Source organism: Vollenhovia emeryi, unplaced genomic scaffold, assembly GCF_000949405.1.
Source record: "Vollenhovia emeryi isolate VEMERY1.0 unplaced genomic scaffold, V.emery_V1.0 DF939121.1, whole genome shotgun sequence".
NCBI lineage: Eukaryota > Metazoa > Arthropoda > Insecta > Hymenoptera > Formicidae > Vollenhovia > Vollenhovia emeryi.
In genome coordinates, this window is record NW_011967245.1 from 2,625,662 (window position 1) to 2,653,414 (window position 27,753).

Below are 27,753 nucleotides of genomic sequence, written 5' to 3' on the forward strand. Positions count from 1 at the left end.
CGTGATGCAAATGGCAACCTAGTTTTTTCTCGCTCCCGGATAAACCGCGTGGTTACGATGGTGGGGCGGTAATGTGGTTTCGTCAAGAGGAAATTATCGCGACGTGCGGAAGAGGAATGACATCTTCGCGCTACACCCCCGTCGTCGTCATCGCGTTAAAGTAACGTTTTCGCACGCCCGCGCGCAGCATCACCATGAATATTTATGCGCGCGACAGGTGCTCGAGAGCGGAATCGAGCCCCTGGCACATCCACCCGCTGCGAGCAGCGGCGACGGAGCGGGAAAGACGTGCCCGGCATCGCGCGGCCCCGTTCGTTGCCCTGACCCTAATGGAGCCTTAATGCCGAAACCCACTCGAACTTGGTCGACGGCCGGAGGTACGCGAGCGCCTCACCTCGCTTTAATTGTTGCCGATGTGCAATTATGCCGCGCGCCGGGATCGCGTGACGAAACCGGGACGAAGTTAATTTTCGGATGTGGCCGTTTCATTATTATCGCGAACTCTCAGCCGTGTTTCCGCGGTCTTCCTTCTTGTTACCACCCGCAAGCGTGTCGGGGACGCTATTAATTTTCATTATCAAAGGGCGCGCCGAGCTTCAGAGCTTTCGTGTGTCGAGCGAAATGTCTTTGTTGCAATCTGCCGATGGGCCCCCCCCCCCCCGAGTTATTTTAGACCCGCGGAATTAATTCGTATCATGTTGGAGCACGGTGCAACCGCTCGTTTCATTTACAGAAATAATCCATTACCTTCTAAAACAGCTCTTAATTCCAAGAGCAATCAGAGAACGCGCGCATCATTTAGCACGTAATTTAATCGTTCAACGAATTGTTAATCAACAGGTTTTAGATAATATACTAGGGAAATGTATATAATCTAAAAGAATTGAAAAACTTTGTTGAACGATAGATTACCGTATAATTATTATATTTATTTCAAATGTATTCAAGACGAAGTACAGAAATAGAAACGCGAATAAATTTATTTGTGCTAACTCTATCTGTGCTAACGTGGCATATTGATCCGTAGAAAATTCAATAGCTCCTGCAAATCTGAATAACGAATACAACAGCACAGCTTCGATCATTCGTGCAACCACAAACCCCCGAGTTATAGCTGATCTCTGTGCGTTGATCTAACTGTCAGCTTTTAGGTGTCAATCTGTGCTGCCTACTAATCTTGTACTTGCACTCCCCGCCCGCCCTTGCCGTGTTGTTGGGGATGCTTGGACTTCCTCCCCGCCCTTACTCACGGCCTACATGTGGTGACGTTTTCCGCATCGAGCCCTAATCTCTGTATCGTAATGTTGTAGTTTCGAAAGGTTGCAGGAGAACGGCAGAGAGAGGAGCTCAGATGGGAGCGCGACCTGGACCGAAAGAGCAAGTCGAGGGGTGGCTCGCCCGATCGCCATCAAGCCTCCGATAGAGGGAGAGCGACCAGCCCTCAGAGGGTCGTCATGCCAGCCCAGACGGGCGGTAAGGATCATTTTACTCGTTCGTACGAAATATCTGTTGCTCCTTCGTACCACAGATGTCACATTTCGCGTAACGACCGCGTGTTACGATACAATCGAAGAAATAAAACATTATGCGGCTTGTTCTTACGAAATAAAGACAAATCTAATATAATACATCGTCGTTACTATCGTGTGCTGTAAAATACACAGCTGAAAAATTTGTGTTAAATTTAACAGAAATCACATATCCCAAACGGTCCACACAAATTTTTGTGTTACTTTAAATGATCACATTAATTCTCTGTTACTATTGTATTTTAACACAAAATAAATGCAAATCTCAAAATAATTTGAAATCAATTTTGTGTAAAATTAACATATTTTTAATTACATAATGAATTTTTACATTTTACAGATGTAATATTATAAGTCAAATGACAGTTCGAAATCACTGTCACTTATGTTATATAGAATAAAATCAACATTTCATTCTGCAAATTTTAACACATAAATTTTGTTACTAACAATACAGAAGATATGTATTGTGTCAGATTAAAAAATAAGCACACATTGTGTGGTTTTAACATTTCTTTTCAGTTGTTTTAATAGTTTTACATTTGAGGTCAATCAACACAAAAATTTTAACCAACACTTTTTTTAACAAGAAACCAAATTTTCCAGCTGCGTAGGCTTACTTTTGTTTAATTTGATTATTATTTTCATGAATACGTTCTCAAAAGTTGACTTCGATCTCGAACATCATTGAAAAGTAGTTTTCAATCGTGCAAAATTGTTTTACGGCATTGTTGTTTTGGACAATTTACCACTGCATCGCTGACCATGACAACAGATTCTCAATCATTTCTACCGCCAGTCAGTCGAGAGGTATTATTTAAGATTAAGATAAGTTGAAAATTTCGTTCTACAATAACCGCGTTAGATAGCGTCGCCTTTCAATTTACTCGGAGCGTTAAATCCTAACGTCATCTTTCAATTTCCTTGATAAAGCAGCCGAGGAAGGCGGTGATCTGGACGACGAGGAGGAACGTCGACGTCGCGCTCGTCGCGGAGGCGGTACGGTTCGCCGTAAATCTCGCGTGACCAGGCAGAGGTCTTACGATGATGAAATCAAAACAGCGGCCGCGATGGCTGCCGGAGGGACACAGCCCACGCATCCCGACACCGGCCTAGGACTTCCGGTTCAATTACCAAGACGAGCGTCCGCCTACGATGTTTACGCTGTGCCCGGAAGTAGCGGCCTTAACGCGATGGCCATCGCCGCCGCCCAGCAAAGAGCCTCCATTTCGGCGCAAGGTGCGGTTCAAACGATTCATTGCGATTCATGACAATTTTTGGCTTTTTCATTTTCGAAAGCTCGTCACTTGAATTTAATTCCACAACGCACGATGACCTTCCCTCTTCACAATTATTTCATTATGAAAATTATCTGCAGCATATTTAATATGAAACAGATTGTTTAACGGCGAGTGTGGCGCAGAGAAATGTGCGCTGCTTAGTAAACAAATGAACGAAAAGACTCGAGTTCAATTCCACGGACAGCGCTGATTTTTTCGAAATCTCCCGAAGGGAAGTGGCAACCACCCCGAGACTATGGGCCTGAGCAGAATGGCTGTCTTATACTTTTAAGACAGCCTTAAGACAATGTCTTATGTTTTAGGCCTTTGTCTTGAAGGAACGCACAATAATTGTCTTACGTCTTAAAAGTACAAGACAGCCATTCTGCTCAGGTCCCATCTTGCCAAACGTACACCTTTAGGAGTATAGCCCTCCATATGAAAGGTTTCCTTCGGCAAGGGTAGCAGCTTACCGAAGATGAAGTAAAACCAAATGCTCCAAGTTCCAGAACGAGAACTGGATAAAACAGGTTTTAAACCTAATACACGAGAGAAAAGATTGTTTAATAATTTTTGAATAATTCTTAAAAAAATAGTTTTCTTTTAGTCTCGCATAACTAATAGAAAAATTCGCTTTCAGTTCATTCGACACAAAGTACCATGCGTGTTAGAACTAATATTGCTCATCGCACGTTTCTACTTCGGACCTAAAAAATCGAAAAAATTTCGGGTGAATCGTTCCTCAGAAATTTCTCCAAAATAACAGGAGGCATTTATATAGATTACCGTGTATTACACGTTTTTACATACAATTTCGCGTGATTTCTCTCGTTAAAGCCCTACCTTGGACCTCCGGGGTTATTCCCGGGAGAAACTTTAGCAACCGGCTCTTTGGCGAAGGCGCCGAAATTTCCAACTTCTCCTTCGCTTCCCTCCCGATAGCGAGCTGGCAACACGTGCTCCGATTTCTCCGCCACATATTGCGCGTTTACGAGTTATCGCAACGGTATCCGCGGCAAGTTAGAGAGGGCTGCGCTCTAAAGGACCCTAAGGGCGGCAGGAGCCTAGCTGCCGGCTAGGATAATCAAATAGACCTTGTCGAGCTGTAATTCTACCCAACGTATTGTTCGTTCTGTTCCGCGGCTTCCTGTTTTGTCGTGGAAACAATTCGCTCCATTACGCGAATGCGGGCGTTCTGTCCGGTGTTTCGCTATCAAAGGCAAGCAACTTTGAGGAAATGAGTAAGCCGATTTTCGCTAAACATATTTTGACCACAGTAATGCGGCCTCGTCCATTCGCTCGACATTTTCCGCCGCGAGGAACGGCTCCGTACAGTGTACACGACAGGGACTCTCGATTTGCAACATTTTCAAACCGCGACTTCCATTTCAATTAACTTTGCGATCCTCCCAGGGAGGACTCGTTTAATTTAAATACGGTACCTATCGTGTTACGCAGCATCGAGGGAAAACTTCTTGGTGAAAATTTCTCGCGATACACCAACAAATTGTTGGTAACCAACTGTTGGTGAGAATACCATTAAAATGTTCCGCAGGGAACAGTCTTTAAATAGCGACCGCGCGAAACTAGTTTCAGAATTTCCATTTTCATGCATTCAATTCAGTCCCGTCTGTTGGACGTGTGTCGCGTAACCCGAGATACATTTCTGACTGTGTAACTTCAACATTGCCGCGCGCATATTACCAGCCTGCGTGATCGGAAGCGCTAAACAAGCATCTCAACTCGACACAGAAATTCCATCGTTCTCTTTCCCTTCCTTCCGCGCTCTATCAAAAAGCTCCGCACGCAGCGAACTTGCAACGAACTTTCCGTGGGAACTATTTCCGATGCGTCACGGAGAAGCGTACGGACGTAACGCGGTTTCAAAGCCATCAGTACTCATGCATGTACGCATTGATCGGCTATTCGGACGCTTCTAAAATTTCCATTTTGCTGAGCGCAACGTGTTATAGCCCCAATTCAATACTTGACCTGATGTACCTCGCCAGTCAAATGCTCATGTTGCACAAAGTAATATTAGATACAGCAAAATAAACATTGACCAGCCAAAGCGAGTTTGGCATAAATCAGGAAATCAAGCGAGAAATTCCCTATTCGAAATAGTTTCTCGGCAATTGTTGAAGATATCATCGCATTACTTTAATACACATTATTGTCACGTTACTATTTGGAAACACAGAATGAACGACTGTAATACAGGTACAACATTTTATCTATACGTGTCTTTCAATGAAAATTTTATCTTCACAAAAATTTAATTAGCGATTCTTTTAGAACTTTTCAGTTTTCAATATTAGGAAGCTTAATAAAAATTGAAGCTTGTTTAAAAAAAACTAAGATTAAAACAACGAAGAATAAGGTTTAATTGTCTACTTCTAACCGCGAGATTAAAAAGTCCAAGTTTTTGAATTTCTCGTCTCTCGTTCTCTCTTCTAATCTATTATAATGTTATTTTAATGTTGATATTTCGTTCGCGCCTTTTCTCTTCGCAGTCAAACATCAATACCCCTATTCGAACAACCCGTATATAATGTGACCTGTACTTGTTTCTCTATGCTGCAGCCAAGAGCTGAAAACTCCATTTCCTACGTTACAGAGAGGAACAACATTGGCATTCGACCCGCATCACACTTTACTGTGAAAATAACCATTTTGACTATTTTATTTCTTCCGAATATGTTTAACTCTTTCACAGCCTGTGTAGCGACTGGATATTTTGACATTCTGATATCGCGTGTTTCGTTGTTTCTAATCCAAAAGAAAATTAATATACCAAGTATCTCTTCAAATAGAATTGATTTTACATTCGTTCGTATATTCGTATGATCGCTATGGTTTTCCTCTATCGCATTTCAATGATTAATAAAAACATTTCTATAAAACAATTTTTTCACTTGTAGATGTAAATGCCAAAACATTTTATCTATAAAACTGAAAGTCCCATATTATGAGATAGACTCCTAATATGAGACAGAGGAGTTTCTGCAAAATTAATAGGCATCGTCTGTTGGTTCCACCATGAATTTATTGCCCTTGGAGTGAAATCTGTTTGGTGGAAAATCGATTGTTAGATCGTGTAATCACTGCCGAAAAGATTTCTCATTGAATTTGGACGTTGAAAACCTACTGTCTCATAATAAAAGACTTTCCTGTATCTATACTATCTATAACTTGAAAATATATTTTATAGCCTTTCATCCCTTCGGACTGCATTATTAAATCCATACTACTCTTTCATCTCTATTATTATTACATCAGCGGGGACTCCATTATTCAAGGCGATTTACTCGCTATAATAGGTCGCATTTAATATTTCACGTATAATACGGTTGGTCTGAAAACGTCGTTTGTCGTCTGCTTCTTCACAGGCACCCGAGAACCTGAAGAGCGACCTACAACTCGCAGGTCCTCCTTCCGTGCCGTGAAACCGGTGATGCCGTACGACGTCGCGGCCGACGATGAGAAGATGATTAAGCTAGACTCGTCATCTGCACCTGCGGTGGCACCGCCTGTGTCCCAACCCGTTCTTGTACCCGACGAAGAGAGACGTAATCGACGAAGAGGCTCCCAATTGTAAGTTACTGTTAGCGCTGTTATATCACGAGGATTCATTGTGCAGGCTTGCAAAAAAGCCTGCACCATAAATCTCCTATTCCACAGTATAATGCAAATAAAATAAAATCCATTTCTTATTGCGAAGCTAAGCCATTTGGCTTGAAGTAGCCTGTTAAAAACTTCAATGAAATCTAACTTGACGTTTATCACGTGATAATATTTCTCGTGGGATCATTTCTCATTTCGTTGTATATTAAAACTTCATATACAACACTGAACAGTTAAAAAATATGTTTAAACCCTTCCTCATCACATATTATGTTTAAGCCATCACTTATGTTTACGACGTCACGATGGACAATGTAATTAACTTCAATAAATTTCAAATAACCAAACTTAAAAAGAACATAATAAATTCTTTCATTATTTTAATTAAAACTAATGGCGAGTTTTTCGACCAATCCCCCCAGTAACTCGTTCAAATTTATTATTTTGACTTTGTCTAGCAGTGGAAATGACGTACGGCAAATCTGCCAATTTCAATTTCGTACTTCAATTTCGAACGCTCATATATTTGCCTTTTTTCTGCCACCGGAATTTTGACGTCGAGGTAGACATTTCGCCTCGCAAAAGTAATTTAAACTTTTACACTTGTCTACTTGTCAAAAGAAATCTAGTTTTCACTTTGTCATTTGCAAATCAAGTACTTCCTATTCAAAATCAAGCAATTTAAACTTTATTTCTGCACATATTTATCAATTCTTTTAATCTTAGAAAAATAGATTAATAAACGCAACGACTTCTTCAATTGTATAAAAGATTTTCTAATTACATTCTTAAATTTAGAGTCCTGAATAAGAGAAGTACAATCAGCGTCTCACTTGTGCTGATTGACTCGTCGCTATTTTAGTACTGTGCTGCACTAGTTGCACTATTTCAGCTGCGGGCCAAACATGGCGACCATGAAAAGCGCGGAGGGGATAATAATTGCGATTGTCTTATTATTTAGGACTCTACTTACTATAAATTAATTGCAAAAAATACTTTCCGATAAAAAAATGTTTTCAATATACACTTCAATTCCCCAGAGTAGCTTTCTCATTCTTCGAAGTCACTGCTTCTCTCCAGTTAAGTGCGTTTAAACTCGTAATTGAAACTTCGCATTTCAGAGAATCTGGTTAGTTTAATAATGTCAATAAAATACAAGTTACTTGCGTGGAAGCCAAAAGTTGAAAAATAAACCGCTATATCTCGAAGCAAATCGTTAAAATGTTTCTTGAGCGACGTATCTATGCTGCGGAAAGTTTTCACTATACGCAAAAGTTGGTCGTATCAATTTTTATTATAAAAGAAATAATTCGAAATATTTTCAATATACGAAGTATCTTGAAACAATCCCGACACACGTACGCACGCGTATCCAGAATATTTTCAGTGAAGGATTTTCACATTTTCCGCACTGATATTTCTTGACGTGAAATGAAAGTCCTGATATGTATCGGTCAGACGTAAAATACGTTCAGCTTTTACAACGGCGTATTGTAACAAAGTAATATAAAACGTGGTAGGCCCGTTCAATCTACTTTGAGAAAACGACGTAATTGCCCTAAGGTTTACGTCTCATTGAAGCTCGTTTGCACCATCAAGTTTAAATTAAACAAACTAACCTCAGCGACTCATCATTCGTTTCTCGCAATCTTAATAGCGGTGCGAGCGAGGGAAATTTTACTCGTTAGCTAAATTTAACTTCAATCGATCTGTCTTAACACTTTTTTTTTTAGCGAAGTATCGATTCGCAAGCGACGAAAGATTCCGATATAGAACCGAACGAGCGTTTCTCTTGTATCCGTTGACGCGGCGAAAATAAGGATCGATCTTGTCGTCTGTGATTTCTCCGCCACACCACGACTCACTCTATGATTGTTCCTTTTTTTTCACCCCCAACGAAAATGCATGCAACGTGTGCTGTAAGTGCATATACGCGTATCGCGAGCAAGAGGTCGAGTGGATCGCAAACAGGGGAGTTTGCTACTAGAGAAATAATTAATACCACCCTATCCCCTCCCCTCCCCTCCTACTCTTCGTTAAGTGTTCGCATTTACTCGCGTGCGAGCATCTGTGGTTCTTGCCAAAGTTGAGTTCGGAACTGTTACAATTTCGGAGAGCTTAATTTTCCACGTTATAGAAGGTTACTCGAAAATGCAGTACAGCAAGCTTGCGATATTATCCATTCGAGAGGCTCGCGTTTACGATGCAATACTCAAAATGGAAAATACGACGAAATCGAACCAATTCAAAATATTTTAACGGTAATATCAGAATTTTTATTAACCTTTTCATGATCGCATGATCCTTCCATTTTTTGTTGTTGTCAAGTTTCCGTTTATATAAAACGCTTTTTAGTAACAGAATGTATGCTAATTAGTTCGTTACGTCATATTAAAAAAAAATTTGTATAACTTTTAAACATGGTAATTTGACATCAAAAATCCTCTCTTCAGTTTTAAAAAATATACCCGCTAGACGGTAACGTGTACTATAAGTGGGACACTAGCGTCCCAAGGAACTAAAGGGGGAAAAATGTAAGTGAAACTTATATGACCCAGTGGTCATAAAAGGGTTAAATAGACGCACACGCAATAACGTGCTTTTTACTCTTCTATTATATTTTCATATTTCTGTACTTTTACTTTAAAATTATACTTTGAAAAGAAACCTTGCTTTAAATGAAAATGTTAACGGTTTAATATTATTTCATTTAATATTATTTACTTACCGCGTTAATATCTAAAATAAAACATGCGATTGTCTAAATCCGTTAAAACAATGTTTCTCCTCTTATATATATCCGCGATTAAAAACCATCAATCACTGCTGATGTAAGTCACATAATCGCGGTCAAAGATTTCATTGTGCACTTTCTATGTGTGGAAGGATCGAAAAGACCCGACTTCGGGGGCAAGTGTCATCCCACGGACAGGTTGTTACGCTCATACGAAGGAGTTGGGGGACGTTTGGCGGGAAGGGTCGCGCGTTATGTGATATATCGCCCTTGTCAAAATTGGCTTAACCTTCGTGATCCTTCGCCGTCATCGTCTTTTTTCCAGCCGAATGAAAAAGTTCGTGAAAGATGACGAGTTAAAGTTATCAGTCAACGTTATAAATCATCTAGATCGCGTAATCGTTATTATTTGGTAGTCAGATACCATTGAAAGCCAAAGCTGTTGTACAGTTTTGGTGCTTACTTTAAACATATTGATTACTAGATTATAAAGATATTGGTTATTAAAAATCACATTATAATAAGTAATTTTGCTTTTTACAAACACTAGAGTATACAAAGCGCACACTTCATTCTGGAGCATTATTTATTTTTCTCGACAACACTTGCAACTTGTTCTCTTAAAAACGAACTATTTGATACACCACTTCTTAGCTGTCGAAATTCAATTGCTTTGCTGCTAACAGCTATCTCATATGACGAAGTGAGCTAAGCGAGAGAACCAATCAGCATGGCAAAAACGAGGCAACGATAAACTTAGAAACTTTTTTGAGTCCTTTAGTACATTCGATTTAACAAGTCTTTGTTTAGAAATTGATGCTATATTTAGTTAACATTTGTATAATAACATAGATTAAAAATAGATTTTAATTGGAAGATTTGCTTCCCGAAGCGGTTTAAAATTTAGATTGCATTGGGGTCAAGTTTTTCAATATTTTTTCGCCACATGTTGTTGCGAGATTGATATACTAATTATAACTTAAATGCTTTCACATGTATAAACACTGAATCTCTTAAATATTTTTCTAAAACAGACATAATGTCTTACGGACACGATATCTTTGGCAGACAAAATATCTTTTACAGACATGGCGGCTCTTGCAGACTTGGTCGTTTGCAGACTTTGTGTCTTTTGCAGATTTGGTGTCTCTTATAGACATGGTGTCTTACAGATATGGTGTCTTAACAAATATGTTCTACGGATATAGTGTCTCTTGTAGATCGAACCTCTTTTATATATACACTAGAAAACACAAAGCGTCATTCATTCTTAGACATTATATATCTTTATCGGCAACAACTTGCTAAGTTCTCTTAAAAACTTGTTTGGTACACAATCTCTTACACAAAAATTCCATCGTATCGACATAATATGTCTTTCTTAGAGATGGATAATAAATAATTATTGTAGATTAATGACAGACATTCATTGATTTTAATATTTCAAATTCTAATTAAACGAATTGTAGACGATTTTAATTATTGCAATTTGTTCGTGAAACGAATGCTGTACAAAGACTTGTGATTATTATCACACCCAATTTCTCCAACGTGCCTTCATTTTTGCCATCTTACTTTCAAAAATCGTTTCACGAATACCACGTGAAGTGGAATTAATACGCTTGTTTATCGAATGTGATAAGTTTAAACCTAGAAGAAATGCACCAAAACTGTCTCTCGTAATTTAATCTGATAAACGAAGCATACGGTGCTTTCCAAAATACACGGTCCCCGTTTTTACGCTTTCGAAAAAGAAAGTCGTCGATTATTCACGATCAATGTGTACTATCTTAAAGCGGCACCATTCGACGACCTCGATTTCGAGGTGCCTCGGCAGACCTGCTAAATCGAGAGGCGTGAGGAGCTGCTATTAGAATTAAAACAAGCGCACGGCACTTTTCCTTCTGATTTATGTCGGCTTATATCGGCGAGACGTCACCCTGCCGAGAGCAACGTCGGAGTAGAAGCACACTTGCGCTTTAATGCGACCTTGCTGCACTACGTCGAAATTTGGTCGTGCTTCGAATGCTTGCATCGGGTGACCGTGCGCGCCGCACCAACCACGACCTAGGTATCGTCATCTCGGTAAACCGCCGGAAATCAGGGTAAATCGCGTCGGTAATTCTACTGAATATCGCATGTCTTAACTGGCATACTTTCCGTTGCTGCTAGTGAATTTACAACCCACCTCACGCGTCTAGTAAAGTTACCCCGCCTTTCTCTCGCGGTAACTTCGAAAAACTTAATTCTACTACAGCAACTCCGTGTCCCTTTTGTGCGACGAACACTTACGCCCTTGGCAAATAATCGCCCAAGTTTATTGACGTTACACAATTTTCTAATTTCACGATGTACGATTTGATGAAAATAGTAAATCAATAACAAATTCTTTTCATGTAATTGGTTTATCGTGGTAATTACTTGTTGAAAGAATAAAGAAATTTGCTTGGTTGTTACTGAAAGTATATTGAGAAAAATATAGAATTTACATAGACCGAAATAACAAAATTAAAAATGCAGATTTTGCGCGGAATATTCAAACATTGTAAAAGAAACTAGTTTTAAGTAATTTTTTTCTCCTCATTTTAACTATGTGAGCAATTTGTACAAAATTTTAGAGAGAAAGAGGGAAAATGTAATAACTTACGTCGTACTTTCTTCTTTTTCCCAACAAAACTTAGAAATGTAATAATAAAAGTTTTAATTCTCGCTTACTTATGGCCTGTCCGAGCAATTATTGTTTTCCGTAGCTCAGACAGTGACATAATTTTTTAATCGTGTAACCTTTTAATTCCTATTTACTTACGGAACTGCGATTTAATGTAATTATCGCATTTAGTTATTCCGTCCTCTGTTCATCCTCCTATATACCTTGAGTTTTCATAGTAACTACAATAAAATACGATAATAATAGCGCAGACGCGCGCAGTCTGCAATTTATTGCAGTTTTGCGGAATTTTCTTAATCCTAGCAAAAAAATGTATATAATTTGCAGCGACAATTGTATAATTTATTCACGTAATAACAAATTCTCAACGGCCAAGTTGTACTTCTCCGAGTAACTTTATAAGTTTTCATGTTTTATGGCAAACCATTTTAAGCCAAAACCGAAATAAAGCTTAAAATACTAAAAAAATATAATAATATATGTCAACACTCTCACTTTCTGTTTTTTTTCTCCTGTTATCTCAACTAAGAGCTTACATTTTTCTTCAAAAAAAAAAAAGAAAATAAGAAATAACGCTAAACGTGCAAGTAAAACAGAACTCTATTTTTCCGTAGACTCTCAACAGAGCGTGTACTAATCGATATCGCCGCGCAGCTCATTCTTATTCAGCGAAACGACCAGGAAAAGCTTTTATTCTGCCGGAGTTCGTGATGGCACTGCGCAATTAAGCGATTCTCCTTCAAAGAGTGGCTATGAGCTGCGATGAAAAGAACGGGAAGAATCTCATAAAGGGATATGATCTTGTAAATTTCCATCTAGCTCCGGCTAACCCTCGCACAAAACTGAAAGTGAGGGGTAAGAGGGGAGGGGGAGGGAAATCCTCTTTTAAAGCCGACATGTGACATTCCATCGCATTTGATCGTGGAATTCGATATGAATGCAATACAACTTCCTACTGAGAATGAAAAACGAAATTTTGGTAGGAATTCAATGGGAAGCATTTGCTTCTGCGATTAAAACTCGCGGGTACAAATAATATTTAATTGCATTCTGACTGCAATGTGTATTCCTTGAAATTGAGCTCTTTAAATTGATACGCTCCTCGTTTCATTTACTAGCTTTTGCGAATTTTTCTAATTCTTTGCGACGTCGGTTACACCATCATACATTGACGCCGGCTACAGAAACTTTTCTCCGATTATTATTCATATTCTTGTTAATTTATTCGTAACGCCTATATATACTTCAATCTTAATTTATGTTTTGAAAGATATATGTTTGAAACGTATTTGCATGTCAAAGACACGATTTTACGGAAAAAAGTTCTTTAAAACTTTTTTTTAACAGACCTCTTTTCGCTAATGCGTAGGAAGAAAACCAACAGCGGTTTTGAAAAATATTAAAAAGTATGTCACTGCATCTCTGCCCTAACTAATATTTAACCGCCTTAATATCAAAACTTTATTTACAAGAAAAATTGTTCATATATGATTTCATAAATTATGCGTGGAATTTTTTAAAAAATTTAAGATATTTAAAAATATGAATTATTATTAATCATGCGAAAACTGAAAGAACTTCGTATATTCCTAGCTAAAGTGTATGCTTGAAACGTATTTAGATGTCAAAGACACGATTTTACGAAAAAAGTTCTTCAAAACTTTTTTTAATAAACCTCTTTTTTTAAATAGACCTCTTCTAGATCTAGGCATATGTGTTATTCATACTTGCTTATACAATTTGCAATTCTTTTCTTAGAAAAATATAATGATTAATGCTCTTTTGTGCCTATTGTATTACATAAAGAAACAATAGAATCGACTACACCTTGAAACATAATTTTCACCATATTCCATAGAAATAAAAATATCAATATTATATAGTCTTCTGAAGTAGTATATCCTCACACAAATAAAAAGAAACGGAGGAAGAAATATTTTCGAAGGTAAACAGCCGGCAAAATGTCAAGAAATCTCACGGATCTGCACGGCAATTTTATCCGCTGCAAAATGCACTTTTTCTCCATCGAAATGAAATTCGAAAAGAAATCACGTACGAGATCGTTTGCTATTTTTCACTCTTGATCTGCACGCTCGAGATGTTTGCAAAAAGATTTCGCCGATGGCTGTTATATTTTTATTCCCACCGAAATAAACGTCCCTCACGCTCGTGCGTACAACGCAAGACTTCGTCAAATTGACGGTTTCACATTTGAAAGGTCGATTGCTCGCGGCCGAAATCGCTTCTTGTCGATACCAGGCGAATTCGCATGATTGAACGCGGTTATAGAAGAAAGAACTATCAATGCAAGATGAAAGGAGATCTATTTTATCCTCTGATACGGCGATTCCGTCTTTATAACCGTCACTATTAATAACAGATTTCTGGATGAAAAATGTTCAGTCAATTCTTTTGATGGAAAACCCGATAAAAGTAACCTAGTTTCAGAATTATCTAATATTAAAAAAGCATTTTTATACATTTTAAATCCTTAAAAGCATTTTTATCAAGAAAACGCGTGATTAAATAACAACAAGTGAAAGATGATTCGGTTCAATTTGAGTGGTTAATATTACTAGATAGTTGTTAATCAAGATTACAAAATGGTGCATCTGTTTTCTATTTAAAAATAATATAGAATCTGTTCAACGGTTTTCTGTATGCCGGCTGTAATAAAGAAAAGGAACTCGGAATTGAGGCTCCCTTTTATAACTACATTGAGTATTCTAACAAGGCGAAACGATGGCTGCAAGTAATACTACAAAAGAGAGATTCAAAATGCGATTACGAATGTCCCGAAAACGAAGAGACATAAAAGAGACGCTTACAAAACGCCAGACAAATCTTTTAATATCGATCCGTTACGTCACATTGGATCGTAATGTTTAAAAAATTGCTAACAAAAAGATAAATAAAACACAAACGGCACGGATAATTCCTCATACGTAGAGCTACTCATCGTCCGCTTTCACTTCCTCGCAAAACAATTCGATAATCGCGTGCCGCGATCGCGCAGTTATCTCGGAGGATACGGAAACGCTTCTGAGGGGACGAGACTCGTTAAAAGTTGCACGGCTCGTTTGAGATCTATCTCGTTCGCCTTGGCGTTACACCGTCTTCTTCCTCGTTTTTATCTTTTTTTTTCGGGTCTTCCACCACTGCGCATAAAAATGCGAGATAAGCCCAGCGCTGCGGGGCGCACGCTGCCTCAGCCGTTGGCGGAATTGCAAGTTTCAATTTGCAAGAGAAACGGAAGATGCAGCGGGGCGGTTGCATCAACGTCATGTACGCCACGATATCGTTTGTTTAATGCAGCGCAGCCGCGGGGCTTCCAGACAATAGTTTGTAACCGGCTCGCAACCGACTTACGAATTTCTATTTATTCTGCGAAGCGGCGCGATAACTTTTCCAGGTTAAAAGTAGAACGGTGGAAAACGCAATGCCTACATGCCTTCGATTCATGCTTGAAGATACCTCTTGTAGTTCTTGTGCCAGTCGAAAAAGACGTCTCGAACTTGTAACTGAGTTCTTTATAAAAGCAACTTCAAGAGTCGCACGGTCACGTTTTCTTGATAACATGGATTTGAAGAAAATTCCGTCGAAAAGGTCACCAAAATCTTCGCGAATATAAATAGATCGCCCAATATAACTTCTCAATTTCCAATAAATCTTAACGGAGACGTTACATTCGACATTTTAATGCTACTCTTAAATTTTGAAAAAGACTATAAAAGCTACAAGTATATAAAGTTTCAATTGTAAAATAATATCTAATAACTACTTCATATTTCTTGAAGAACGAGAGCGTGCTGATGTTTTAATATCTTACAAATACGAATTCGCACATTTGAACTTAAGCTTCACATTTTCTCTATCTATTCTGGAGTTAGCCTGCAGCGAATCTTTCTCTCTTGTCGTAACTGTCGCTCGAATTTCTGCTTTACACGGGAAACTTTTGCACGATTATGTCGACAGCTTTCAATACGTTATACGCTGAGGCTCGTATAGACACCAAAACTGCACCGAGGTTTCAACGCTTTTCTCTTGGTACATTTACACTAAAGATCGTATTCTTACATTTAATACCGAATGAATTGGAGTCTCTTCGAAAAGTCTGTATCTTTATGGAACAAAATTTCTTAGACCAGTTTCTAGTAACTATTTTTAGGGGAAACATAATGACACTAAACATTTAACGCATGTTACGTTCGCAACAGTCAGTGTACAAAAAATCCTACTTACAAAATGTTCTCCGGAAAAAAAAACATTCTTAAAGAGTGAAGAGACCCGGTTAGATATGGTCGTTTATAATTCGGAATTTTATATACCATAAAAATCGCGTAAATTCTATTTCGGGTTAAAAATCGGATTTGCATATTTAGCGCTATTTCCGAATTCTGCACAAAGCCACCGGCTTTTGCATGGGATAAGATGGCGATTATAGCGGAATAAGGACACTTTGCAGACCACAAGTGTAAGCTTCCTTAGCCTTCATGGTACAGAATTAGGACGGTAATTTGTGTCTATGGCGCACCAGCAAGGGCGAGTAAATTTATTGCGTGCCCAAGGATCGCGCGGTGGGAAGTTTAACACAATTGCGACTATGTTTGAAAGTCTCGTTACAAAGTGAAAAAAAAACTTCGTTTTCGTTTGGCAAAACCGTCAGTACAATGACTATATATATTTTTCATATTCTCTTTACTCGCTTTTTCCACTGTGGAGAAAATTTCATTTAGCAGTTAACTGTTTTGCGTTGGAAGTTAGAAGTATTTGATAAATTAAGGCGCACAAAATTACACAAGTACAAGGTCCAATTTTTTTTATTACTCTTACAAAAGTTCCTTTTTCTTCAAAACTGTACTTTGAGTAATATGTATGATAATGAGAACTGAAATGTTAAAAATTGGATATTAAGTGATCGACTGATGATTAAATAATTGAATATTAAATGAATGACGCGTAACTTAAATTAAATTTTCAAACTAATGTTTTTCTAATCACATAACTTTTTCGTTTCCAGTTAAGTTAAAATTTCAACGAAATATTCAAAGGCAAAAAGAAGTTGGTCTATATCACCGGGTATAATACGTACAAATAAGTAACACAGACATTGTTTAATATCATTGAAACTTACGATTATTAAAAGTTAATTTTAGAATCAATATAGTCAACATATACTGATGTTTACCAAGCAAAACAACATTTCTCGGCGGTTTATTATCGCAACTTTAACCGAGAAAGTTGAAAGTCGATATTGGATGTAACATTTTTCGTGCTTCGCCCCGAGCGCTGGCAAAATTATTAAACTTGTCTTGGCTATTCCGAGATAGTTTCGCAATAATAAAACTTGTTTCAACGTGGGCAGTCAATATCAATCTTGCGGCTTAACCCGCGAAGGATCCGAATCCACCGAATCCGCCTAATCCGCATAATGGTTATAATCGGTCGTTTAAATCGGCTTACGTCCCATGCTCATGGCAATAGAAGTCTTTAGCGGTTTTCGAAGTAACTTTTATTAAATATCTATCAAGTAATCTGCTATTGTTTACTTATTTTGTTCGCTGGTAGAAAATTTAGGTGAATCAATAAAGAACTCCAAAGTAAGAGAGTTATTAAGAATGTCTTCTGACACACTTGAAATTTATAAATCAAATAAGTGAGACTTCGGTAATGTCTAGAAAGTAGATACCCTTAGCTCTCTGCCTCAGCCGTTTTAATTATTTCTATTAAATTTCAATTAACTTAAAGATATCGTTAAACTACTCTCAAGTTATAAAACCCTTTTCTTAAAATATAAAAAGATCCGTTGAAATCATGTTTCAAATAAATTTCTTTAATATCACGAACACTCTTATGTGTTATTCCAGGCCCGACATAAACGCGATAAGAGCGTTAACTTCGGCTCAACCAGGAGCGACAAAGGGTCCTCCTGCGGCTGTTAGCAGGGTTGCAGCTGAAGAACGCGAATTACCAAGGCAGGGTAGTCTGGTCGACGGGGAAGGCATCAAGATCGTTATTCACGATGTCGACAGTGATCTTGGTAAGTCTTGCTACGGGAATATTTCCGAACGATACAAGTATTACTCCTGTGAAGTTTGCCCCCTATTAAAAATTTTTTTTTACGAGTTCCCTATAGATTTACAATAGTTCCATTTGTTTTGCGTTTCATGTAGAAATAGATTTCTTTTTATTATTCTCCGATTACAAGGGTACGGTAGGCAAGGATACGCAAGACGTAACGTTTATCTCATTTTTCACGAACAATTTTACGTCTTGTTGAAGAAGCCACCGGCAAACCGTAACAATGTTGTGCTACGAGTGCCAATGTTAGCATTATGGGGGAAAAAAATAAGTACAAGAAAGAAAAGTGCGTCTGATCGATCGAGCTGTACGGGCTTGTCGGCCGGCGATTCAATTTCGCGGATAACATCGGTTTCAGTCAACACGGAAGTATTTTTTTGTCCCGCCAGTGATGAAATCCCGTTAATTAGGAATCGGGAATTTAATTTCGCCGGTCACCGTGGATCCGCTCTCCCGTCCGAGGCCCAAAGTGCTCAGTGCAAATAGCGATTAATTTGCTACGGGAAATAACGAAACGGTCCGTATCTTTGTACAGAGTAACGCGACATTCATGTTAATTATTGCGCGATATCCAATTTCAGCACGACCGGACATCGGCGCACAGTTCGCGCGCGACTTGCTTTTAACAGAATCACTCTTCCGCATAGAAACGACATTACAATACGTAACTAAGATCGATGATATACACGCGGCGATATATACAGGGTGAGTCTTTCCATATCCGACAAAATTTTTGAGAAGGTAGAACGGATCGAGATGAACGGAAAAGTCCTGTACCATTTTACAATTTTCGTAATAGTTAATGAGTAATTTATTAAAAATCGTTGTTTTAGGCTGGCCTACCGCCCAATTCGAGCACGTGGCGAGATGTGCGCATAGCAATATCGATCGCCAGGCGGTCACATCTTGCCACGCGCTCGAATTGGGCGGTAGGCCGGCCTAAGACAACGATTTTTAATAATTAATTACTTGTTAACTATTACGAAAATTGCAAAATGGTACAGGACTTTTTCGTTCATCTCGATCCGTTCTACCTTCTCAAAAATTTTGTCGGATATGGAAAGACTCACCCTGTATATACAAAAATCTCTTTCGCCGCCCTATAAACTAACACAGATCATTTTCAAAAAAAGTAATACATTCTCACAGCAATATCAAATATATCGTATTTCTCGTGTTAATTTCATGTTAGTATCTTAATGTACATTATGTACTGATCTAACAGATCTTGGAGGGGGATCTGCTCTATGAAAAATTTTTTTCCCTTTGCATGTACGACTGGCTAATGTCTGTTGCCGATCTATATTTAAAAAGAAAACAGGATTCTTACTCGAAAAAGATCGCGGCCTATAATTTGTTCGAGACAATCAATTCCTCCTCTTCCTTTTAAATGCGTCATCAAATGCACAAAACAAGAACGTGGGGGTCGTAAGTTAACCTCGGCTCGGTTGGCAATTTAAAACGTCCTTTTTTAATGTTCCAGAATCACGTCGTAGGTTTGTTCGACATAGCATTTTTCCTACGCAAATTACCGAGCTAGGAGCATTCAATTAAAGCGCGCTTTATGTTCTTATTTTATATTCATTCTGAGCTTATATTACTGCAGAAAAGAAGCGTATTTAAATGGGTTTAATCGATCATCTTCTCTGCTACAATTCTTGAATATAAACATCATTATAAGAGAAAGCGAAAAAGCATAATCATCCCATCCTTCAAACTAGAAAATGTTAATCAGTTACTGTGCAATTTAAATGTTATTTAGAAGTCTTTTGATTTAATGTTAAAAATGAATATTTGACGAAAAATTAGTTAAATAATAATTATGATTTTTATAAATTAGTTTCTTCAAATTGCCAATAAAATTCCAAATTTCATGCGACCACCACAGCCGGCTACATCCGCCAATCAAAATCGGTCAATGCAGAAAATTTATTGCGAAAAATATTACAATTGTAAAAATACTACAATTGACCGATTAACCGACAAATGTGGCCAGCTGTGGTCGAATGAAATTTGGAATATGATTTTTATGTTTATGTTTAAACACTTGATAATGATAAACGAGCAACGTAATTTCCAAATGTTCATGCAACGAATACCCGAGAGCTGCGTAGATAATTTTTGCGTTAGTTGAATGATTTTATCATCGTTAAACGAGAGGCTAGCTTAATTCAGTCACAATGCACTATCGTTTTATTACATAGCTGACCTAATTTTTTAAATCTTTCTATAAAAGCACCCGTTTTTCCATTATTTAATTAAAATCATCTTTCAAAGAAGTTCAAACATTGATTCTATAAACAGGTTAAGGCTTTGATTAATATTAATTTAAAAAAATGTATATAAATATACCTTTTAAGAAAATCGTTTAAAATTTGTTCAATTATTAACTTCATATCTTCTGTACAATATTCATAAAAATTTTTGAAGGTATATTTCTGCTTTTGTCTTCTCATTTATCTACAATAATACGAAATATTAGAAGTAATGACTCATCAAACGTTCAAATACCTATTGTTTCATAATTCTGCAAAATTTTGAGGATATTTTACGATCATTATTTGATAATGTAACACAAAATACTGTGGAAAGTAAAAGAAATAAATGCATACGGCGATAACGTCGTCTCTCATCACGATTGTAAGAAATTGACGGCAAACGCTTGAAAGTAAGCAAGAAGCATCTGAATAGTTTCTAACGCCCACGGTTTGCCGAAGATATTATCGCGAGACCACTCGACGCAGTATTTTCCTCTTCACCGTGCGGGTCACCGAGTTACGGCTGCAAAAACGGACCGTTTCATTTTTCTCGCCCGGCGGGCAACTCCCCCGCGTAGGTCCGCGCGCAATATCGATTGCAGTCGCAGCAGTTATCGCGATCTGACACGCCATGCAAGAGCTACGTGGGAATCGCGATCTGTCCACGTGTTCATTAACGGCATGTCGATCGGAAGGCAGATTACACCATCGTCCATCCCGCCGATAAACTGCGATGCAACAAACTGCGCACGAGATGGATCGAGAAGCGCGAGAGGGTAGAAAAAGGGAAAGAGAGCGAAGCATAGGTGCGAAGATAACATGTACCTTTCATGCTAAAGTGATTGTATGTAATTTTACCATGTGCAAGCTCGCCGCTGCTACGGCGGATAACGCAGTTTACACAAAGAGTCGTTTGTTGAAATAGTTAATGAGTCACGTAATTAATTTATGTCTTGTAAGGAGAAATAGGGCCTCTCTGCGATATCTTTCATGAATTAAAGGAAATTTACAAGGGCGCGTAAGAAAAATGTGTAACCGTGAATACAGGTACGAACTGAAGATTACAGGTCATTTAGTATTTTTAACATTGATTAAAAATACTTTTTCATTGGAAGATTTTCTTTCCAAAACAACTTAAAATTTTAATTGCACTGTAGTCAAGTTTGTCATACTATGTTTTCGCCACGTTTTAAGATTGATATGTTAATCATATATGTACACATGGTTTTAAATATATAAATACTAACTTTTTGCATATTTGAAAAAACACGATACCTGTGACAGACAATATATTTTACATATTTGTTGAAATAAACATGGTGTCTTTTGCAAACATGGTGTCTCTTACAGACATGATGTCTTTTGCAGACAGTGCTGTCTCTTACAGACATGGTGTCTTTTGCAGACAGTAATGTCTCTTACAGACATGGTGTCTCTTATAGACAGTGGTGACTTTTGCAGACAGTGATGTCTTTTGCAGACAGTGATGTCTTTTGCAGACAGTGATGTCTTTTGCAGACAGTGATGTCTTTTGCAGACAGTGATGTCTTTTGCAGACAGTAGTGTCTCTTACAGACATGGTGTCTCTTACAGACTGTGATGTCTCTTACAGACATAACATATGTAGTGTCTTTTGTAGACAGTGGTGTCTCTTACAAAAAGTGGTGTCTTTTGCAGACAGTGGTGTCTCTTACAGACATGACAGTGATGTCTCTTACAGACGTAATTCACTTTTGTAGACAGTGGTGTCTCTTACAGGCATGGTGTCTTTCACAGATATGTTGTCTTTTGCAGACAGAATGTTTTATATATGTATGTAACAAATATTTTCTTCTTACCATTTACTTTCTTTTAGCAAATATATCTACGTTTCATACAATTAAGAACTTGTTGCTTTAACTTCGATAGGTTTCATTTCAAATTTACCTGCGGATCAACTTTCCGAGACGATCGCCATGTGTCGATCATGTTTGAACATAGGAGGGATGTAATCGGGGTTGTGCCAAAATCGCCTTTATGCTACATCGAGCAGAAATAGCCTGGGCGCGATTATAAAAAAGGAATTGTTCGAAAATCTCGGCCGTAATTCACTTTGCCTCGCTTCGCGGTCCTTTTATAGCTAGCCATAGCGCGTGTATTAAGCAAAGTTTTCCACTCCCGCATAAAATGCAATAACTTCAGTTAAGCTTGTTTCCTTGCAAAGATACCGAACGATTTTTGCCGGCGCACGTGAAACGACTGATAGATATTACGTGGGCGTAATATCCATCAGTCGCTTCGTATACGCTGAAACGATGATTGACAGCGTTAGGAGAAATGCATTTCTTTTTGAATCCGTTATCATATTATAAACTAACTCGATCATGCAGCATATATTGCTTAAAATCATTTTATGACCATCTTGCACTTTATTCGCCAAATATACATTTTGTAAAAATATCCCAAGCTATTATTATCTAGCCGTGAGCATTCAATTTATATTTCAATTTCGAGTTAGCAAAAAAATGTTGGTTTTCTCTCACACTTTTTTTATATTTCACACGAATTTTCTTTTTAAATTAAATCTATAAATTACAACTGTTTTGACTTCTGTGAAGTCAGTCTTCCATCTCAGAATTTCGTTACTATTTAGTTAACAAATTTCTACCTTTTCCCCGAAGTCTTAAAAACATTTCATTTAGTAATACTGTTGCACATTTCGCATCTGTATTATCTTTAACACGGTCGGTCTCGCGCGCGCGGTTCTAGCTACGCTTATAGGTACTTTGCGCGAGACACTACCGTGTCTCGTGATGTGCACTCACGTATTAAACTTGTTTAAATAATTTTATATTTAATGTTATTTATTTGCATAATTTACTCGTTTCGAAAATACGAGAACGGTTAATTAAAGTTAATTACAGTAATAAACACTGAGTTTTAAAGTTGCCATATATTTTGTATCTTTCAGCTCCACGGATGAATGCGAAAAGGAGGGTAAAGCTGAGGAGAGATCCGGTTATTGATAAAGGACACAGAAGTGAGTATATAATTAGATGACACTAATTACTACTGATTCAAGTACCTTCGACGTACTTGAAACTTGAGATTCGGGGAGTGTCTGAGTTCGCTCTACATTCAAGCTGCTATCGATCGGTCACAGTTTCTCCAACACTGATATCGCTGATTTATATCGCCCATACTTATTATCGCGCAAACAATGATAATAGTACATTATGCCATCTCTACAGTCTTGAATATCGACTTTTCAATATAATTACGAATTACATTGAAACTCTCGACGTTATTGACGCATTAGAGCCCATGTGCGAGCGTTAGCATTTCGAAGAAACTGCACCCTTTTCTTTTACATTTGTCAATCGATACGTACTTTTAAAAAAACTACTGATGCTAGAAGAATCTCTTAATATAAACTACAAAGGTTTCATAAGACGAGTCTTTTTTAATACTGAAATAAAAAACCAATTCAAAAATATTTGTTCATTTTATACAATTTATATTTTTTATTCTGTTCAAAAAATTAACGCTGCCAGTGTTATCTTCCATTATAAAGATAATTTTACCTATTTGTATCTGTTTATATTTCTTAGTCTTTTCCTTATAATGGTATCATCATTTCACCTTTAAATATTATCGATACCGTCGAGAAGAAATTCAAATGAAAGGAAAACTATTTATAAAGAATTTAATAAAAATTTCAAGAGCGACATTATGCGACGCAATACACATTTAAATGTCAAGGGGGACTCACTTGCAGTAGGGCGAAAGATCAAGAGTGCCGCCTGACAATAGCTAACCAATTATAATAAGAACAATAACGTTTCTCGAAGAGACGACTGTATCACGCAAAATAATCGCTGAAGAAGTGCAACAGGTTTGGCAAGCCCGGTGTGATGGTAATCGAGAGATTAACGAATCGCAAGGTACTTTGATAGGATCCGAGTTAATCAGTAAGCGGGGCTGCGACACCATTAATCTTTTACCACTCTCCGCGGAACTCCATCTCTCTTTGTCATCCTTTCACGTGCCACTTCCCCTTCGGCTATTCTCTCTCTCTCTCACTTACGCTTTGTGTTTACCCTCCTCGACCATTGTCATTTTATACCTCGATCTTTTAGACTTTTTGTGCCTACTCCACCGTGACGCTCTATGGTATCGCTCAAACTTACATTCTCAATGAATTACCTGCTTTTGCTTCTATCTTGGTACCCTCACAAAATATAAGAGATTTTTCTATGCGTTAAATATAATCTAAGATTACGTCGTGCGTTTTGATTAAAAAAAAAAAGGAATATAGATGTAAATTCCGACAAGTTTTAATGATATTGTTACGTTGCTGTATCATCGTTTCAACTTATTATCGTTACGCGCATATCGTCCGATCTCGTATCGCGCTATACAATGCGTTTGTCAATGTGGTGCCTCCACATCACACGGAGGTTGTCGATGCAGCCAACCGTTGCTCTAAATGGGTGACGGCTTACTGTTATATCAACCGTTATGTAATAGCTACTGCTACGACGTGCAGCATATGCGTTAGGTAAATAGCCAGGTAGATGAGCGGAGATGAGAGAGACAGAGGCAGCAATGGGCTCTAAGCCTGCGCCCGACGAGTAGGCGTGCGATTGACGTTTAATTATTCGTTGCGCATTCAGACGCTTCGTTTCCTCTATAACATGCGTCCGAGTTCTCGTCATTTCTCCGTTATGACACGGCAACGACACGGCAAGGGTTACCGGAGAAATTTACCGATTATGTTTCCGCGAGCAAAATAAATTAGAACGTACGCGTTCAAAAGAGATTGTTCGAGATGATGAAAATTTCAACAACAAAAACTACGATAGAGCATTCCTTAAAACTTGACAGTTCTCTAAGTAAATCGATTATTAAAAAATGTTTTTTAAATTGCATCAAGTTTTTTTTATAAGTTATACATTTTAGTTATAATTAGACAGAGAACTGACAATGAGTTTTGTCGCGGATGATTCCGCAATGATAATTCGAACCGATTCGTGGCTCGTCTTCTATTATTTACATGTTCCTCAGCCTCGCGAATTTCGCATCGTTATACAATTAACGTGGGCTGTAAACAAATATTAATATGTACGCTAATATTTAGAACAATTAATGCATTTATTTAATAACACGAAACGTCACGGCCGCACCGCGCAGTAAATTTGTAAGCGGTCCAGTAGGTCTGCAGTTTCGTGCCGCTCGTTCAATATCGTGAAATTGCGAATTATAATTACACATGTGTTTGCCAACTCGTATTACTGGCTAGAAATAGATATACAAGCGATTTTTTAATTTTATCTCATAATAGTATGTAAATTCAAGATGATTCGATCATTCATCGATATAGCTCAGGCAATTAACACAAAATTAACCTGTACTTGGTAAAACAACTGTTCCGTGAGTTTTGTCACTTCTGCGGTTTGCATATCGCTACACGATGACTATTTATTTTAACAAATTCTATTTGATTACCTCGTAACAAATAACTATAATTTCAATTCGTAGCTCAGACAATTGTTTATTACGTAAAAAGATATTTTTATTTTATATTGTTATATTTAATAACGTGGCATACAAATGACTTTCCAGACATTTCCCAAGTTTTTCAATTAATTTTTTATCTCGAGAATACAAAGTAGGGGCGCCATTTATTCTCGAGCATTATCTGTTTTTGTATATTTTCAATTAATTTTTTATCTGGAGAATACAAAGTGCGCGCGCCATTTATTCTCGAGCATTATCTATTTTTGCATTTCTTCGATAACTTGTCAAGTTTAATTTACTTGATACACAACCTATTTGACAGATGTCAAAATTCAATCACCATGTCACTGGCAGCTATCTCGCAGGACGAAATGAGCGAAGCGAGAGAATCAATTAGCATCGCGAAAAAGAGAGGCAACAATAAACTTTGGTGGATTCGATATTGATATACGGCATTTTTAAGAGCGAATCTACAAATTTAGTAAAGATGCATTGTTTTTACGAATTGTGTAATTGCGCAATATAATCGCGTATGATATTGCACAATTATGTGATTAGTAAAGACAAAGCTTTTGTCGATCACGAGCTGATTTGACAAATGCATGTCTCCCTATGACACCGTTTATACGTTTTGTCTTTACGCATCGAACAACACCTACTAATCACGGCATTATCAACAGCTAATCTATTGTAATCACACAGAAAGCGCAATAACGATAGCACCACTTCGCGATTCGTGCAATTCGAAGGGAAAGCCATTAAGCGCGATGATACGTAATACACGGACGTAACTGGGTACATTGTAATTCCAGGCCGCAATTTCGCAATGACAGCTTTTCCGAACGATGACAAGGCAATATCTCGCGGAGGATAAACATATAATATCCGCATTTGTGCATAAATTGTTTCTACAATTGAATTAGTCACAAGACGATTAAAAACTCTCGGGAATTATGCTATTAGTTGGGGTTGTTAAATACGATCATGTATTCGACTTTGTTTTTGATATTTGTAAGTAAAACAGAAGTGCCCGCTAAAAACTATCTTTTGAAAGTTATATACAGGATGTTTTATAATACCCGCCTCACCTCTTATTTGCGGACAGAGCGGATTAGACTGATTCGAAAAGTCCTCTACCATTTTGCAATTTTCGCAATGGTTAACGAGTTATTAATTATTAAAAATCGCTGTCTTAGCCCGGCCTACCGCCCAATTCAAGCGCGCGATGATCGCGGGACGACCGCATCTCGTCGCGCGGGGAGTGGCTTATTGTATGTAGCTGTTGCCTAGAAACCCTGTAATCAGAGACTGGCCACAAGTTTCGTCAAATTCCTGCGAGTGAAAGAGAAACATGGACTATCCCACTCTTCTACCATTTGACGAACTCTTATGGCCAGTTTCCGATTACAGGGTCTCTATCGTTGCCGTGTGTCATAAACGACTCCCCGCGCGCCTAGCAACGCCAATCGCGGGACGGCCGCATCTTCTCGTTAACTATTGTGAAAATTGTAAAATGGTAGAGGACTTTTCGACTCAGTCTAATCCGCTCTATCCGCAAATAAGAGGTGAGACGGGTATTACGCAACACCCTGTATACTTGTTCATCCGACGTTCAAAGTGAAAATTAAATCAACATGGGGAGGAGAGAAGAAATTGAACAAGGAAATCGCGCGTATCTTCTTCGTAAAATCACTTCCCTCCCTTTAAACCACAGTGGAGCCCGACAAACGGACATTCCACGAAAACCGTGAGCGTGAAGAGCTATAGATTCGAACGTTCCATAAATAGTGATGGCGTAGCGCGTGCGAAAGACCTGTCGCCGCCGCGCACGAGTCCAAATTGCAGCCGCCGACATTTGCACACATCTATCCGCGGATAATAGGTTTTCGTGCGAATCACAGGACACCAACGGACGCAGCTGTGCTCGCAACCCGAAGGTGCGCCGATATTCGGCGCGATCGATCGGCTCTCTCCCTCTCTCTCGTCGCGGCCGGCTCAATAGAGACGCGTTAACGCAAACGGACATGTCTCGTGTATTTTGCAAGTCCGTTTGTAAACCGCTCGGCTTCGCCGCATACCA

At 38.2% G+C, this 27,753-nt stretch overlaps 1 protein-coding gene across 6 annotated transcripts in view; it reads left to right on the top strand.

The window, feature by feature from the left end:
• Positions 1–27,753, top strand: part of LOC105570226 (regulating synaptic membrane exocytosis protein 2) — a 178,968-nt gene that overhangs the window by 86,381 nt on the left and 64,834 nt on the right. For 4 of the 6 annotated variants that reach the window (XM_012027275.1, XM_012027280.1, XM_012027278.1 and 1 more), the window contains exons 7-11: positions 1,311–1,473; positions 2,463–2,768; positions 6,199–6,403; positions 17,703–17,875; positions 23,125–23,193. In XM_012027275.1, coding sequence (XP_011882665.1) covers positions 1,311–1,473; positions 2,463–2,768; positions 6,199–6,403; positions 17,703–17,875; positions 23,125–23,193 — 916 coding nt within the window. The remainder of the gene's footprint in view (positions 1–1,310; positions 1,474–2,462; positions 2,769–6,198; positions 6,404–17,702; positions 17,876–23,124; positions 23,194–27,753) is intronic. The other 2 variants (XM_012027276.1, XM_012027277.1) reach the window with 2 other exon arrangements.